Source organism: Bufo bufo, chromosome 6 (assembly GCF_905171765.1).
Source record: "Bufo bufo chromosome 6, aBufBuf1.1, whole genome shotgun sequence".
NCBI lineage: Eukaryota > Metazoa > Chordata > Amphibia > Anura > Bufonidae > Bufo > Bufo bufo.
The window spans coordinates 302,687,349-302,706,433 of NC_053394.1; the positions used below are offsets into that span (position 1 = coordinate 302,687,349).

Genomic DNA, 19,085 nt, shown 5'->3' on the forward strand with positions numbered 1-19,085 from the left:
TGCCTGTCCCCCAGCCACTGCCTAATCCATTCAACAATATGGGAGTCCAAGCCCAAAGACTGCACTTTATTGATAAGCTTTCTATGTGGGACAGTATCAAAAGCCTTACTAAAGTCTAGATAAGCGATGTCTACTGCACCTCCTCCATCTATTATTTTAGTCACCCAATCAAAAAAATCAATAAGATTAGTTTGACATGATCTCCCTGAAGTAAACCCATGCTGTTTTTTATCTTTCAATCCGTGAGATTTTAGATGTTCCACAATCCTCTCCTTAATGACATGACATGAATAGTATTGCTCAGCAGTTCCGTCATGTTGTGCCTCTTTAAAATCCAAACACTTGGGAACTTGATCCTGCCAGTACATATGTGCTCCACTGCTGTGGGCCATCCTAGTGTGAAAGGGTGAATTGTTGTTACCGAAGTTCAGAGATAGCCTGCTGTGGTCCCTACGGTATAAAGGCTGGGCTGATGGGAACAATCAAGGTTCAGAAGCAGGGGGAGGAAAAAGGTCACCTATCTTCATGCAAAGTTAAAGGGAAAAGGATCAGTATTTTAAATTTTTACTAATAAGTACACGTCTGTACATGAGCACAATATAATATGGTGAATTTTATCCATTTATGTTATCAGTCATCTGTAAGGCTTAGTGTATGGCATACACTGTTGGTAAAGTTCGTGAGTTACTAATTTCTTTAGCTAAAACTATGCAGTTAATGTTATTGGATTTCAGTTATATAATGTTTCTTGTGGACAATACTACCTACTTGGAAGGAATACGGATGAACTACGAGAGCGATGCAGAGTTAGGCTTACCTCTATATGCATGCTATTACCACTTATGAAAAACGCCTCACCTTTGATATGGAGATCACCTACCACCAGTTAAATAATTTCTGCAACTAGGTCATCTGACCCTACATTTGTCCTAGACAGCTGGACCTCCCCTAGAACCAGGTGGCAAACTTCAATAGTCACTAGTTGTTGTTACTCTGTGCACGCTTACCAATGTTGACCCAATAAGTAGTAATTATCTCCCTAAGGATAGCATACAATCACCATCACTGGTACCAGAATATACAGTCATAAGCCAGGCATTAGGCTGGCCACACACTTTAGATAGGTGTCACCGAATATTTGTGCAGCCAACAGCTATCCTTCTCCTACACATGCATGCTCAACAGCTGCCTATCTCCCCTGAGAACAAAAGGATCTGGCATGGTTGTCCAAGATAATAAAAAAATCTCAGACAAGCCCTAAAATGGCTTAAAATACTTAAAATGCCTGTCCAGTTCTCCTTTCACTGTTTGCTTACAAACCGCAGCAGTCACGTGCTATATCCCAGCACGTCACTGTGCACATCACCAACACTGGGACATGTACAATGATGTGTCGGGATACAACATGTGACTGGTGCAGGCAATCACTGTTCTCAGTGATAGACTACTGAAGACAGTGATTGCCTGTAGCGGTTGCAAACAGCGGTGGGAGGGTCAGACCAGCACTACGGAGAATAGTGCAGGAGAAGGAGTAGAGTACTCAAATATTTTTGTAATTTAAGTCACTTTACTGCTTGTCCAAGATGTTAAATTATCTTGGACAACCCTTTTATATCCCTTATACCTAACGTCATACCCCCCTTCCCTTAGTATCCACCACCAGTACAGGGGCCAGAGTTAGTCTAGGAGATGTTGGTTTCACTTCAGTTCAGTGTGCCTATATTGCAGCCCAAAAAAAATATATATATATCTCAACGCAAAAATGGCGACACAGGCAAATAGACAAGTCTGGGTGCACGACCTTGAGGGAATAGGCTTCTTACCACAATAATAGTCCAGAAAATGAACGGCACTCCAATAGATAATGGACAAATAACTCCTGTATTCAGCGCATGGGGGAATAAAGGAGTTATTTGTCCATTATCTATTGGAGTGCCATTCATTTTCTGGACTATATATATATATATATATATATATATATATTTTGTAGGAAGGCGCAAGGGTCCGTCATTGACGAAAGGTATGTGTCACTAAGATTTCTGGCCTCGTGAGGTAAGAGCCGGTAATTAAAAGTGTCAGCAGCAGTTAGTGCTGACTGACACTATTTGTTATTTAGTATGGCTGTAAAGCTGATCCGGGCCGGCTCTTACTGGGAGCAGCCAAAGTGCAGGGTGGGTGGCTCCTCCCCACGTTCCAGGCCGGGTTTTGGTTTGGGATAAAAACCCAGCCAGCAGTCTCAGCTGGGTGGATTATCCTCCACTTCACAGTGAAGCTGTGGAGACGCTGTGGTTTTGGGAGCTCTCTGCACTGAGGTCTGAAGACCGTGTGTCAGGCGAGCAGGCCGCCTTACAGCCTGCAAGTGGACTTTCTGGGGCTGAGCATTCAGCCGGGTGTGAACTGACACCCAGGATACCAGGTGAACGTTATTTAGTTTTTTTCTGTGTGTGAACAAGCACCAAGCCTGAAAAGGGACTCTTGTGTTATGTTATGAGGGTGAATAAACACTGAAGATTGATTTAAAACCTGGTCCATTGCCTCTATACTGCATCCACTAACCAGACCGAATCCCCACATTTGGTGTCGGATGCGGGCAAACGCAGTGAGGCTGGCCTGAAGGCCGAAAAGTTTTAGTTTTTTTCCCGGGCAGGGGTGTATGTCTTATATCAAGCCGGCAAGGTTACGACCCGTAAAAGCCCTTGTGGAGGCTAACTTGCGGGAGGCAAACAAGCAGCAGCAGGAAACCAACCAGCTGCTATTACAGCATGTGATGGCATTACAAGCGTCAGGAGCGTCCCAGAACATCCACAATGCCCGGAAAGCTGTTCGTGCGGAGAGCCCTAAGATGACCCAATCGGACGACATTGAGACGTATCTGGCGGTGTTCGAAAAGGTGGCCATGAGGGAGAAGTTACCCTGAGACCAATGGGCCGAGGTCATCGCTCTTTTCCTGCCGTCTGGACCCCAGCAGGTGTTTACCGACTACCTGTCCATAAAAGGTGAGATTCTGGCAAGACTGGGGGTGAATGTATTGGTCTGGGCCCAGCGAGTGCATCAGTGGGAATTTAACCCGGCTGAACTCGCCAGACCGCAGTATTATGATCTGCTACAGCGGCTGCAAAAATGGCTGCAGCCTGACGTACTGAGTCCCACTGTTATGCTGGACCGCTTGTTGGCGGATGTGTTCTGGAGGGCTTTGCCGTACCCTCTCCAGCACTGGATTGGCCAGGTGTCTCCTGGTAATGCCCTAGAGATGGTCGACCTGGTGTAGCGCTACGAGGCCACCAGAAATCTGCAGGGGGGTTCTTTTGGGAGGGGGCCAGTCAAACCCCGGAAATCTCCACCCCAGGCCCGGCGGCTGGTCCTGGGCTGTCTTCCGTACAGGTTTCCCTATCTTTCCAGGGTTTGACCAGATTCACATGGTACACCTGCTCCGGCTTTCGCTGCCCTGGCTGGTGTACCTTGTAATCTACCTTGACATGATCTCCCTGAAGTAAACCCATGCTGTTTTTTATCTTTCAATCCGTGAGATTTTAGATGTTCCACAATCCTCTCCTTAATGACATGACATGAATAGTATTGCTCAGCAGTTCCGTCATGTTGTGCCTCTTTAAAATCCAAACACTTGGGAACTTGATCCTGCCAGTACATATGTGCTCCACTGCTGTGGGCCATCCTAGTGTGAAAGGGTGAATTGTTGTTACCGAAGTTCAGAGATAGCCTGCTGTGGTCCCTACGGTATAAAGGCTGGGCTGATGGGAACAATCAAGGTTCAGAAGCAGGGGGAGGAAAAAGGTCACCTATCTTCATGCAAAGTTAAAGGGAAAAGGATCAGTATTTTAAATTTTTACTAATAAGTACACGTCTGTACATGAGCACAATATAATATGGTGAATTTTATCCATTTATGTTATCAGTCATCTGTAAGGCTTAGTGTATGGCATACACTGTTGGTAAAGTTCGTGAGTTACTAATTTCTTTAGCTAAAACTATGCAGTTAATGTTATTGGATTTCAGTTATATAATGTTTCTTGTGGACAATACTACCTACTTGGAAGGAATACGGATGAACTACGAGAGCGATGCAGAGTTAGGCTTACCTCTATATGCATGCTATTACCACTTATGAAAAACGCCTCACCTTTGATATGGAGATCACCTACCACCAGTTAAATAATTTCTGCAACTAGGTCATCTGACCCTACATTTGTCCTAGACAGCTGGACCTCCCCTAGAACCAGGTGGCAAACTTCAATAGTCACTAGTTGTTGTTACTCTGTGCACGCTTACCAATGTTGACCCAATAAGTAGTAATTATCTCCCTAAGGATAGCATACAATCACCATCACTGGTACCAGAATATACAGTCATAAGCCAGGCATTAGGCTGGCCACACACTTTAGATAGGTGTCACCGAATATTTGTGCAGCCAACAGCTATCCTTCTCCTACACATGCATGCTCAACAGCTGCCTATCTCCCCTGAGAACAAAAGGATCTGGCATGGTTGTCCAAGATAATAAAAAAATCTCAGACAAGCCCTAAAATGGCTTAAAATACTTAAAATGCCTGTCCAGTTCTCCTTTCACTGTTTGCTTACAAACCGCAGCAGTCACGTGCTATATCCCAGCACGTCACTGTGCACATCACCAACACTGGGACATGTACAATGATGTGTCGGGATACAACATGTGACTGGTGCAGGCAATCACTGTTCTCAGTGATAGACTACTGAAGACAGTGATTGCCTGTAGCGGTTGCAAACAGCGGTGGGAGGGTCAGACCAGCACTACGGAGAATAGTGCAGGAGAAGGAGTAGAGTACTCAAATATTTTTGTAATTTAAGTCACTTTACTGCTTGTCCAAGATGTTAAATTATCTTGGACAACCCTTTTATATCCCTTATACCTAACGTCATACCCCCCTTCCCTTAGTATCCACCACCAGTACAGGGGCCAGAGTTAGTCTAGGAGATGTTGGTTTCACTTCAGTTCAGTGTGCCTATATTGCAGCCCAAAAAAAAAATATATATATCTCAACGCAAAAATGGCGACACAGGCAAATAGACAAGTCTGGGTGCACGACCTTGAGGGAATAGGCTTCTTACCACAATAATAGTCCAGAAAATGAACGGCACTCCAATAGATAATGGACAAATAACTCCTGTATTCAGCGCATGGGGGAATAAAGGAGTTATTTGTCCATTATCTATTGGAGTGCCATTCATTTTCTGGACTATATATATATATATATATATATATATATATATATATATTTTGTAGGAAGGCGCAAGGGTCCGTCATTGACGAAAGGTATGTGTCACTAAGATTTCTGGCCTCGTGAGGTAAGAGCCGGTAATTAAAAGTGTCAGCAGCAGTTAGTGCTGACTGACACTATTTGTTATTTAGTATGGCTGTAAAGCTGATCCGGGCCGGCTCTTACTGGGAGCAGCCAAAGTGCAGGGTGGGTGGCTCCTCCCCACGTTCCAGGCCGGGTTTTGGTTTGGGATAAAAACCCAGCCAGCAGTCTCAGCTGGGTGGATTATCCTCCACTTCACAGTGAAGCTGTGGAGACGCTGTGGTTTTGGGAGCTCTCTGCACTGAGGTCTGAAGACCGTGTGTCAGGCGAGCAGGCCGCCTTACAGCCTGCAAGTGGACTTTCTGGGGCTGAGCATTCAGCCGGGTGTGAACTGACACCCAGGATACCAGGTGAACGTTATTTAGTTTTTTTCTGTGTGTGAACAAGCACCAAGCCTGAAAAGGGACTCTTGTGTTATGTTATGAGGGTGAATAAACACTGAAGATTGATTTAAAACCTGGTCCATTGCCTCTATACTGCATCCACTAACCAGACCGAATCCCCACATTTGGTGTCGGATGCGGGCAAACGCAGTGAGGCTGGCCTGAAGGCCGAAAAGTTTTAGTTTTTTTCCCGGGCAGGGGTGTATGTCTTATATCAAGCCGGCAAGGTTACGACCCGTAAAAGCCCTTGTGGAGGCTAACTTGCGGGAGGCAAACAAGCAGCAGCAGGAAACCAACCAGCTGCTATTACAGCATGTGATGGCATTACAAGCGTCAGGAGCGTCCCAGAACATCCACAATGCCCGGAAAGCTGTTCGTGCGGAGAGCCCTAAGATGACCCAATCGGACGACATTGAGACGTATCTGGCGGTGTTCGAAAAGGTGGCCATGAGGGAGAAGTTACCCTGAGACCAATGGGCCGAGGTCATCGCTCTTTTCCTGCCGTCTGGACCCCAGCAGGTGTTTACCGACTACCTGTCCATAAAAGGTGAGATTCTGGCAAGACTGGGGGTGAATGTATTGGTCTGGGCCCAGCGAGTGCATCAGTGGGAATTTAACCCGGCTGAACTCGCCAGACCGCAGTATTATGATCTGCTACAGCGGCTGCAAAAATGGCTGCAGCCTGACGTACTGAGTCCCACTGTTATGCTGGACCGCTTGTTGGCGGATGTGTTCTGGAGGGCTTTGCCGTACCCTCTCCAGCACTGGATTGGCCAGGTGTCTCCTGGTAATGCCCTAGAGATGGTCGACCTGGTGTAGCGCTACGAGGCCACCAGAAATCTGCAGGGGGGTTCTTTTGGGAGGGGGCCAGTCAAACCCCGGAAATCTCCACCCCAGGCCCGGCGGCTGGTCCTGGGCTGTCTTCCGTACAGGTTTCCCTATCTTTCCAGGGTTTGACCAGATTCACATGGTACACCTGCTCCGGCTTTCGCTGCCCTGGCTGGTGTACCTTGTAATCTACCTCTCCAATCTTTTCAAGTACCTCGTAGGGCCCCTGCCACCTAGTTAGGAACTTACTGTCTATGGTCGGTACAAGAACCAACACCCGATCACCCGGGTTAAAGTTCCGGACCCGAGCCTGCCTATTATAGACCCTACTCTGGGCTCGCTGTGCTGCCTCCATATGCTCCCTAACCAGAGGCAACACTGTTTCCATCCGTCCCTGCATCTGGGTGACGTACTCAACAACACTTTTGTGCGGTGTGCGCTGTTGTTCCCACGCCTCTTTGGCGATGTCTAACAGACCACGAGGGTGTCTGCCGTATAGCAGTTTGAAGGGCGAGAACCCAGTAGAGAGAGGCCTGGGGCACTTCTCGCACTGCAAACATGAGATAGGGCAGAAGAAGGTCCCAGTCCCTCCCATCTTTAGACGGGAGAAATCCGTTTGTGGATGATACATGGACGTCGGTAGCTGTATTATGTGGAGCAACTTACACAGTTTCCTTATGACCTTGGACATAAACGGGGTCCATTGGTCAGTCAGAACCTCCTTAGGCGGACCCACTCGAGAAAACATCTCCATTAACCCCTTAGCTATGAGTTTGGCTGATGTATGATGCAGCGGCACTGCCTCCGGGTACCGAGTGGTGTAGTCAAGGACGACTAAGATGTGTTGGTGCCCTCTAGCGGACTTCGGTACTGGGCCTATGAGATCCGGACGTCTGGCCACCCTAGCTGTACATATGAAAAGGGGTATATATACATAATACAGACAATTGCACTAAGCATGAACAAGACGAGTTACAAACTCTCACAGAAGGAGAGAGGGCCCTGCCCTGTCGGCTTACAATCTACATGTTATGGGAGAAGGACACAGTAGGAGAGGGTAAAGTTGATCATGGTGGTATAGAGGCAGCAGGGTCACTGGTTGTAGGCTTGTCTGAAGAGGTGGGTTTTTAGGTTTCTTCTGAAGGATTTCACTGTAGGTGAGAGTCTAATATGAAGGGGTAGCGAGTGTGGGGGATGCACGGGAGAAATCTTGGAGGCGATTGTGGGAAGAGGTGGAGAGAAGGAGGTCTTGTAAGGATCGGAGATTGCGTTTGGGGATGTATCAGGAAAGTAGCTCAGAGATGTAGGGAGGGAACAGGTTGTGGACAGCCTTGTATGTATTTGTTAGTATTTTGAACTGAATTCGCTAGGCAATGGGGAGCCAGTGAAGGGGCTGGCAGAGGAGTAACATGGTGAGAGGAGGATTAGTCGGGCAGCAGAGTTGAGGATAGATTGAAGGGGTGCGAGAGTGCTAGATGGAAGGCCACTGAGGAGGTTGTTGCAGTAGTCTAGGCGATAGATGATGAGGGCGTGTACAAGCATTTTTGCAAACTCAGAGATGCGGAAAGCGCGGATGCAAGAGATGTTTTTGAGTTGGAGGCAGCAGGTGGTGGAAAGGGCTTGGATGTGCGGTCGGAAGGAGAGGGCAGAATCCAAGGTCACTCCAAGGCAGCGGACTTGGTTGGCCGGGGAGAGTAGGCAGCCATTGATCGTCTGTTGGGGGGGTTGAGCAAGATGGGAAGATGATGAATTCTGTTTTATCTATGTTAAGTTTTAGAAAGCGAGAAGAGAAGGAGGATATGGAAGATAGGCATTGTTGGATTCTGGATAGTAAGGTGGTGATGTCTGGACCAGAGAGGTAGATTCGTGTGTCGTCAGCATAAAAGTAATACTGAAAGCCATGGGACTCTATGAGCTGTCCCAGGCAGAAAGTGTAGATAGAGCAGAGGTCCTAGGACAGAGCCTTGCGGGACACCAACAGAGAGGGAATGAGACGAGGAGGTGGTGTGAGAGTGGGAGACACTAAATGTCCGCTCTGTGAGGTATGATGTAATCCAGGAGAGGGCCAGGTCAGTGATGCCAAGAGATGAGAGAGTTTGTAACAGAAGGGAGTGGTCGACAGTATCAAAGGCAGAGGACATGTCAAGGAGAAGGAGGACAGAGTAATGTTTTTTGGTTTTGGCTGTTAGTAGGTCATTAGTGACTTTGGTAAGGGCAGTCTCAGTTGAGTGGTGGGGTCGGAAGCCAGATTGTAGCCGGTCAAAGAGGGAGCAGGACAGATGAGAGGATAGTTCAGAATGGACATGTTGCTCAAGTAGCTTTGAGGCATACGGAAGAAGTGATATGGGGCGATAACTGGACAAAAGATGGGTCAAGTGAAGGCTTTTTGAGGATGTGTGTAATGGTAGCATGTTTAAAACCAGAGGGGAAGACACCAGATAGTGATAGGTTGAAGAGATGAGTTAGGGCTGGGATAAACACTGTGGTGAGGTTAGGGATGAGGTGGGATGGGATTGGGTCAAGTGCACAGGTGGTGAGATGTGATCTGGAGAGTAGAGTGGAGAGTTTTTTTTCTGTAAGGGTGGAGAAGCGGGTTTTGGGAGAAGAGGACTGAGCAGTTGTGTACCGGGTCTGTGGGGACTGTGCACTGAAGCTTTCTCTGATGTTGACTATATATAAAATATACAGCCTGACTAAAGGTGGTATGACCCATTTTAGCTTTTGTATTACAGCTGCAACACTCGGACCACCCATGGTTCTACTGAACTGAACGTAGATCCCGATTAGGTGCAATACTGATCTAAACTGATCTAGGCACAAAGGGGCCGGTGCCTGTGTATCCATAGTTTGGATGCATAGTTTGAATGATGGGTAATTTATTAAGACCAGCGTTCTAGACACCGGTCTTAATAACCCCCTTAATAACCCCTTGTGCTGGCAGTGGGTCCGTCAAAGTTATGTAGAGGCACCAGCCTCTACTTAACTTCAGCGCATCCACCGCCGGTCTAAATGTAAGACAGCTTCCTTGCTGGCTTAAATTTAGACAATTTTCTACACCTAAGGCTACATGCATACGACTGTGCAGTTTTTTGCCGTCCGCAAACCGCGAATCCACAAAAACGTGAAGCCGCCCGTGTGCCTTCCGCAATTTGCGGAAACTGAATGGGCGGCCCATTGTAGACATGCCTATTCTTGTCCGAAAAATGGACAAGAATAGGACATGCTATATTTCTTTTTGTGGGGCCATGGAACGGTGCAACGGATGCGGACAGCACACGGAGTCCTGTCCGCATCTTTTGCGGCCCCATTGAAGTGAATGGGTCTGCATCCGAGCCGCAAAAACGCCGGCTCGGATGCGGACCCAAACAACGGCCGTGTGCATGAGGCCTAAGGCTTCATTCACACGTCCGTGGAACACGGTCCGTGAGATACCGGACTGGCATCCTGCTTAGTACAGGAGCGCACGGCGTCATTGGTTGCTATGATCTATACGAGTGTATTACTGTACTGCGGCGGCGGCACAAAGCGGACGGCGTCATAGCAACCAATGATGCCTTGCGCTCCTGCACTAAGCAGGATGCCAGTCTGGTATCTCACGGACCGTGTTCTACGGACGTGTGAATGAAGCCTAAAGCCTCATTCACACGTCAGTGTTTTCCCATCAGTGATCGTGAACCTAAGGCCTCTTTCACACGAACGTTGCAATTTGCGGTCCCCAATGCACGGGCAACATCCGTGCGGTGGCCGGCACGGATCGAGACCAATTCAACAAGTTCTATTTTTTTGCAGTGTGGAGGAATGGACAGAAAAACCACGGAAGCACTCCGTAAGTACTTCCGTGGGGTTTCGATCACTGCTTCCGTTCCACATCTCCGTGATTGCGGTCCCATTCAAGTGAATGGGTCTGCATCTGTGATGCGGAGTGCACACGGGCCGGTGCCTGTGTATTGCGGACCCGTTGTATGCGGGCCACCATATGGCCACGGACGCACAACGGTCGTGTGCAAGAGGCCTAAATTAAAGATCTGCACCTGTTCTCTGTTTAGAGCCGCACTTGGTCTTGGCTCAAAATCACTGATAGAAATCACTGACCGAACACTGACGTATGAATGAGGCTTAATACGTAGAAAATGATAAATGAGACAGGCCTGCCAGCCCTTCTCCGCCCACGCCATGCCCCCTTTTTTAGACCTGGTGTGAGCAGGGAAAAGTCGCAGACTGCGTTGTAAAAAACTTTTGGCATGTATGACTTAGTAAATGACCCCCTAAATATGTATGTAATAAACCCATCTGAAACGCTTCTTCTACTGCAAATGATTGAGCTCAGCTTATGCAGAGATGCGCTTAAATGCACAATAGTGTAAAGTATTTAGGTGCAATACTGTGATTAATATACGTTGTAGCAGTTCATAGCTTCCATTTTGTAGGTGACGCTCGCCAAGTCCCAGAAAAACAGACCGCACTATTGAAGTTCATCCTTATTCACTGCCACCCCCACACCGTTCCTCAGGTGGCCTTGCTTTGCCTTTGAGGTCATTCTCACTGTGACTTTAGAGCAGAACGTTCTTCGCTTTAAATAAACCCTTTTGTTCACTTCTCAGAATTTCAACATCCCCCCCTTTCATCACAAATTCCATTACGTATTTTCACTCCATGAGGGAGGGTAGGAGCTCAGTCTATGAGAAAGGGGGGTGAGCTATACCTGTTTAATTGCTTAATCAGCCAAATTAAATTTAACCCACTCACTACCAAGTCCTTGGATAAATACTATAGAAGAGGACAGAGATGGGACAGATTTAGGTCTCATCCACATTTCCGTTTTTCACTGTCCACATTTTCCACGGAGAGCACATGTACCCACTGATTTAACTGTGTCTGTTCACATTTCATTTTTTTTTTTACTAAGGCCTCATGTACACGACCGTATGTATATTGCGGTCCGCAAAAAACGGATCCGCAAAAAATACGGATGACGTCCGGAATGCACACAGAGTAACGCATTGAGATGAATGGTTCCGTATATGGTCTGCAAGAAAAACGGAACGGACACGGAAAGAAAATACGTTCGTGTGAAATTAATTTTCAACTAAGCAACGTCAGTGAATTACAGATGACACACAGATGGTAAAAACAGACACATGGACCAGCCATGAACATCATCATTGATAAAACACGTACGCTTTTTTTCACGGACGTGACACTGATACGGAAATCCTTTTTGAAATATAAACAGTGTATGCTTAAGTAGTCTAAAGATGCACCAAATGTATCGCAGTGGCTCACGCTGGATGATAAATTTGGTGCTTGGCTAGACACTTTTCTTTAACTGTACACCAACTCTTGATTGGCTTACTTTGCGCCAGAATTTTGGTGCAGATTGTTGCATGGTAGTCCCATGAAAAATATTCTACATTTTTCTAACCAGCACTTGGATCTTAATACTTTTGTAACTGCATGTCATTAAATATTTTGCATAACCACTGAGTTATTCAATAAAATGTATCGGTACAGCGCCACCTACTGTTTGTTCTTATCTTTATTTCGTTGTCCACCTCACTGAGTAGGTCACGTCTGCTCAGATCTATCCTTCAGCTGCCACCACTCCTATCTTTTATTTACAAGCTGTGACAGTTACAGGTAGGGATCTGCAGCAGAAAGGGCATGTCCCCTGAACTATGCTAGTGAGAGAGCTGCAGCAGAAAGGACACCCCCCAGACAAAGGACATCTCCACTGAGCTGCTGGTTTAAAATAAATCTAGCAGATCAAATGGAGCAAAGAATGGGGAGATCTCTGGATCCATGTAAGGTACAGGGCTGGTTCTAGCTTTGTTAGAAGGAGATTTTCACGTGCAGTATGATGCCTGATATTTATTTGTTATATCAATCATGGGACAACCCCTTTAAGCCACACCTCCTTACCACTACACCACTCCCACTTGTCAAGCTGGAAATCCAACACAGACAAACGAATCGCAGTGGATTATTTGCTGTCTGAAACTTGATACAAGATTATGTACTAGAACTGCAGCCTCACATTAGTAAATTTGCCCTGTTGTTATAACTGAACTCAGCGGTTGTGTAGAAGGGTCAGAACAAGATGGCTGGATCATCAAGTACTACATATTTAGATCATTTCTATATTGCACCACTCTAGATTATGGGTTGTGTCTGGTGTAGCGGTTGAAATGAATGGATGAATGAATAAGAGTGGCGCTGTTTTTTTTCTAATCACTTAAACCTCGTTACAGGGTACACCTATTTCCGATGCAGGTGCCAGGAGAGACAGTCAGAAGAGCGTGCCTAGGCAATGCTATGATCCCGATAGCCTCTCTAGCATACAGTTCCGTTTTTAAAGTCTGTCTTACATAAAACTATAAAGCATTTTGTATGGCCTGGAACAGTAAATAGCACAAAGCGACAAAAAGGCGGCAAGCTTTACCTGATATAATGTGGGGTCATCATCTGTAAGGTAAAATAAGTAGCAAGAAACAGAGAAAAAAAGAGAATCATTATTTCTTGTATGATGCAGAACGAAAAATGACAAATCCATTTTTTTAATCTACGGGACATTTCAGGCCCACATGTATTTTGCAGCGGACGCCTCGTAATGGGCAGAGTCAAATGAAAACATTTTATATACAGACATTTATTTTAAAATCTGAAATGAACAGGGTCTAATAGCTAGTGTGTTAATAAATGGTCAGGATTATCATAGCACACGACCATCAATGGTTATAAGAGTAGAGAACCTGCATGGAGACAATTGAAAACAAACTGCTGACAAAAATCTACTACTGTCACTTTAAATTGTAATATTAGTTTTATCATAATTGGCCTTACCTATTAACGCTGGCCATATACATTATATTTAAAGGGATTGTTCATCCCTGGGGACCTTTTCTGCAAAGCCCCCCCTCCCCCACTTCCCCAGGTTGGCCAGACCTGCAGGTCTCAGGTCTCCCCGCAACATCCAATTTGACATGTCACCCATGTTTTTGGGTCACGTGGTGAATGAATGACACATGACCACTGTGGCCAGTTGGCTGCAGTGTCCACATGACCGAATGTTGACGCGGGTAGACCCAAGACCAGCGGCGTCCAGGGGGCAGCAATGGAGCTGGAACCCAGCTGGGGGGTAAGTATGTTTCCTATAGTGGGTCCAGCCTTGCTTGGGGGTCTGCAGAAAAGGTCCATATGGGTAAATAACCCCTTTAAAGAGGACATTCAGTTAGAAACTCAATCATTCATATAAAGATTTCCCCCAGATCATGACAGACTGAACCACTTAAGATTAAAGGGGCTGTCCAGCTAGGTCCCTGTCTCCTTTCAGCAGTCATCTGGCCCCCGTCTTATGAACTTCAAGATGAATGGGGGTCACAGTTGCCGCTGCGGCCAATGATTGGTCTCAGTGGTGATGTGTCCCCAAGTGGCACATTACTGCTAGGGCACGTGCCACATGGAGACATGTCACCATTGAGGCCCTTCATTGGCTGCAGTGACACACATGACCTCATCCATCCAGATGTTTACAGAATGGGTGCCTGGAGACTGTTTAAGGAAACTGGAAGTGAGCAGCGGGGAGCAGGTGAGCAGGATTTTTCAAGTACAACAGGCAGGGGTTAAATTTTTTTTAAAAAAATCTGCAAAATTGAACAACCCCTTTAAAGGCTCTGTTCTTATCAGCATTTTTTTTTCCGGATCAGGGTCCATCACACAATAGACATTGCAGCACCCTATGGTCCCCACTGACTTTTAGCGGGGGTCTATTGGGTTCCACAGAGGTGTCTGTCATTTAGCCAGGAAAAACATTACTGCACGCAACACTATATTGTTCTTCAAATACGACAGAAAATCTAGATAGAGCCTTCATCTCAAATGTGAACAGAGCCATAGTCATACAAGGTGACCCATTTTTAGGGGACAGCCACAAGTGGCATACACGCTGCAGCAGAATTGCATGCATAAAATCCACAGCATTTGCAATAGCAGCAAAGAGGATGCGATTTTAACAAATCTCATTCACATGCTGCAGAAAATTTCCACCAAAAAAATCCACACAAAGCACGCAGAGCAGGTTTTAGCGCTTATTTCACCTTTTGCCACGCCAAGGGTAAAAAGCTGCAACAAACTCAAAGCATTTCCGCTATGAATTCCACAGCAAAATCTGCACCATTTGTGGAAAAGGCCTTATGTTAGAAGGGACTGAACAAGGCTCCTTGACCCTGATCTTAATTTTATGCTTTTTAATGACTATTTCACCTGTCTAAAGATCTCTCTGTTCTCTCATTAGGTGACCATGGATATAGAAGTAATGATGATTATTAAAGGGGTTGTCCCACCATAAGCACATCTTCGATCCCTGCAGTCGTACCCTCACCAGTCATGAGTACAGGGTCACGGAATCCCTGGAGTAAATGAAGCGCCGGCATGCATGTGCGACTGCTGCCTCATTCAACTTCATTGTTGTGATCGTTGGGGGCCCCAGTGGTTGGACCCCCACCAATTAGTCCCTTATCAACTACCCTGTTGATAGGCGATAAGTTGTTATGATGGGACAACCCCCTTAAAAATAAATGAAATAATATAGTTATGTCTTTAGTAATATACTACAATTAACAACTAATGGCCAGAATGGCGAAGAGTGCTTTGTGATTGTGTTGAGAAAAGAAAAATGGAAACCTGATGGATCCATTACAATGGGGATCTGTTCCATGACTAAAAAGGATCATGTAGGATCACAATGGATCCTGTCATGGATCCTGTAAAGACAGATTCATCTATCTGTATCTGCAGCACGTGATGTGGTACTTCCTTACCTGGTGACTGTGGATCAGATACACGGAATAAGGTGGCTGGGGTAGGTCTGCGTCTCCTGATCTAGAGAGAGAAAAGAACGTTTATTAACATTTAAACATTCAACTACAGGGCTGACAATTTATTTCCAAGCTCAGTATTACCTTTACCTTGGGGAGCAGTAAGCCCTTTTGCCCACAAAGTGGCAGTAATGTTTCTTTTTCTCTACCAGCAAATGATGTAGGCAACGATAGTACTGCCTCCATGTCTCTACCTGTTTATAATGTAGGCACAGATAGTACTACCTCTTTGTTTCTCCCTGTAAATTGTATAGGGGGATACTATATCTCCTTTTGGAGCGTGTAATTGGCTTGAGGAGTCTTATAGGCCAGGCAATGCTCCCCTGGAATTTTGGGAAGAGGGTATAAAAATCAGCTACCCTTCTCCTGTAAATTATATAAGCACAGATAGTACTGCTTCCCAGTCTCTCCCTGTAATAATCTAGGCAAAAGTAGTACTGCCCTCCTTTATCTCCCTGTAATGTGCTATACAATGATAGTGCTGCCTCCCTGTCCCTCCATGTAATTATCGAAACCACATATAGTACTGCCTTACTGTCCCTCCATGTAATAATCTGGGCAGAGATGGTACTACCTCCCTGTCTCTCCCTGTAATAATCTAGGCACAGGTAGTACTGTGCTCTTTTATCTCCTTGTAATGATCTATACACTGATAGTGCTGCCTACCTATCGCTCCATGTAATAATTGAAGTACAGAGAGTACTGCCTCCCTGTCCCTCCATGTAATAATCTAGGCAAGGATGGTACTATCTCCCTGTCTCTCTCTGTAATAATCTAGGCACAAGAAGCACGGTGCTCCTTTATCTCTTTGTAATAATCTATACACTGATAGTGCTACCTCCCTATCGCTCCATGTAATAATCGTAGCACCGATAGTACTGCCCCCCTGTCCCTCCATGTAAAATTCTGGGCAGAGATCGTACTACCTCCCTGTCTCCCTGTAAAAAGCTAAGCATAGATAGTGCTGCCTCTCCATGGAATGATGTAGGCACAGAAAGTACTGCCGCCCTTTTGCTTCCTGTAATGATTTTGGCACAGATAGTACTGCCTCCCTGGCTCTCCCCATAATCACCCAGGCGCAGACAGTGCATCCTCTTTGTCTCTCCATGTAAATGATATACGCACAGAGCGTATTACTCCTTGTCCTTTAGGCAGGGCTGCACAGTGACATACAGTTGCAAGAAAAAGTATGTGAACCCTTTGGAATGATATGGATTTCTGCACAAATTGGTCATAAAATGTGATCTGATCTTCTTCTAAGTCATAACAATAGACAATCACAGTCTACTTAAACTAATAACACACAAATAATTAAATGTTACCATGTTTTTATTGAACACACCATGTAAACATTCACAGTGCAGGTGGAAAAAGTATGTGAACCCCTAGACTAATGACATCTCCAAGAGCTAATTGGAGTGAGGTGTCAGCCAACTGGAGTCCAATCTTTGAGATGAGATTGGAGGTGTTGGTTACAGCTGCCCTGCCCTATAAAAAACACACACCAGTTCTGGGTTTGCTTTTCACAAGAAGCATTGCCTGATGTGAATGATGCCTCGCACAAAAGAGCTCTCAGAAGACCTACGATTAAGAATTGTTGACTTGCATAAAGCTGGAAAGGGCTATAAAAGTATCTCCAAAAGCCTTGCTGTTCATCAGTCCACGGTAAGACAAATTGTCTATAAATGGAGAAAGTTCAGCACTGCTGGTACAGTGGCCGTCCTGTAAAGATGACTGCAAGAGCACAGCGCAGACTGCTCAATGAGGTGAAGAAGAATCCTAGAGTGTCAGCTAAAGACTTACAAAAGTCTCTGGCATATGCTAACATCCCTGTTAGCGAATCTACGATACGTAAAACACTAAACAAGAATGTATTTCATGGGAGGATACCACAGAGGAAGCCACTGCTGTCCAAAAAAAACCATTACTGCACGTTTACAGTTTGCACAAGAGCACCTGGATGTTCCACAGCAGTACTGGCAAAATTTTCTGTGGACAGATGAAACCAAAATTTAGTTGTTTGGAAGAAATACACAACACTATGTGTGGAGAAAAAGAGGCACAGCACACCAACATCAAAACCTCATCCCAACTGTGAAGTATGGTGGAGGGGTCATCATGGTTTGGGGCTGCTTTGCTGCGTCAGGGCCTGGACGGATTGCTATCATTGAAGGAAAAATAAATTCCCAAGTTTATCAAGACATTTTGAAGGAGAACTTAAGGCCATCTGTCCACCAGCTGAAGCTCAACAGCAGATGGGTGTTGCAACAGGACAATGACCCAAAGCATAGAAATAAATCAACAACAGAATGGCTTAAACAGAAGAGAATCCGCCTTCTGGAGTGGCCCAGTCAGAGTCCTGACCTCAACCCGATTGAGATGCTGTGGCATGACCTCAAGAAAGTGATTCACACCAGACATCCCAAGAATATTGCTGAACTGAAACAGTTCTGTAAAGAGGAATGGTCAAGAATTACTCCTGACCGTTGTGCACGTCTGATCTGCAACTACAGGAAACGTTTGGTTGAAGGTATTGCTGCCAAAGGAGGTTCAACCAGTTATTAAATCCAAGGGTTCATATACTTTTTCCAGCTGCACTGTGAATATTTACATGGTGTGTTCAATAAAAACATGGTAACATTTAATTATTTGTGTGTTATTAGTTTAAGCAGACTGTGATTGTCTATTGTTGTGACTTAGATGAAGATCAGATCACATTTTATGACCAATTTGTGCAGAAATCCATATCATTCTAAAGGGTTCACATACTTTTTCTTGCAACTGTATGTCCTGCGACAGCACGCTCAGAAAAGGTACGTAACAAAAAATGTCTGCAACTTGCTGTCTTGTGACAGGTCTGCATTTTTTGTCACATTCCAGTTGCAGCATGTCGTATGTTGTGTAACACGTTGCTGTGTAGCATCAAAATTACTGTGTGAAGAGTGGTGCTGCATTCTCTAAGGCTACCTTCACACTAGCGTTTTTACTGGATCCGGCAGGGTTCAGCAAAAACGCTTCAGTTACTGATAATACAACCATCTGCATCCATTATGAACGGATCCGGTTGTATTATCTGTAACATAGCCAAGACGGATCCGCCATGACCACCATTGAAAGTTATTGGAGGACGGATTATTTTTCTATTGTGTCAGATTTTGTCAGAAAAAACGGATCCGTCCCCATTGACTTGCATTGTGGGTCATGCCGGATCCGTCTTGTTCCACATCTCAGGACGGAAAGCAAACTACAACATGTTGCGGTTTGCTCTCCGGTCTGGGAACGCAACTAGACGGAACGGAATGCATTTTGGAGCACTCCGTTCTATTCAGTTCAGTTTTGTCCCCATTGACAATGAATGGGGACAAAACTGAAGCGTTTTTTTTTTTTCAGGTATTGAGACCCTGTGACGGATCTCAATACCGGAAAACTAAAACGCTAGTGTGAAAGTTGCCTTATTTATGCACATGGCAGTAACCAATCAAGAAACGATTTCCAAAAGTCAATGAGGAAGAACGGATGGCTGCTACGCTTAGAAACTGGAATATGAAAGCAAGTGGATTTCACTATGAATAAGAATAAGGGTTTTCATATCAACTGGCAGAAATATTGTGTGGGGTGGGTGGACTGCAGTTGAGTTAAATGGAGCT

General features: G+C 45.5%; 1 protein-coding gene across 1 annotated transcript in view; it reads right to left on the reverse strand.

Moving 5' to 3' along the window:
• The window catches only part of PPP1R1B (protein phosphatase 1 regulatory inhibitor subunit 1B), a 108,550-nt gene that overhangs the window by 29,155 nt on the left and 60,310 nt on the right, over positions 1-19,085 (reverse strand). The window contains exons 2-3 of the mRNA XM_040438195.1: positions 15,382-15,442; positions 13,005-13,027 (exon numbers count right to left, since the gene is read on the reverse strand). Of these exons, the coding sequence (XP_040294129.1) occupies positions 13,005-13,027; positions 15,382-15,442 (84 nt within the window). The remainder of the gene's footprint in view (positions 1-13,004; positions 13,028-15,381; positions 15,443-19,085) is intronic.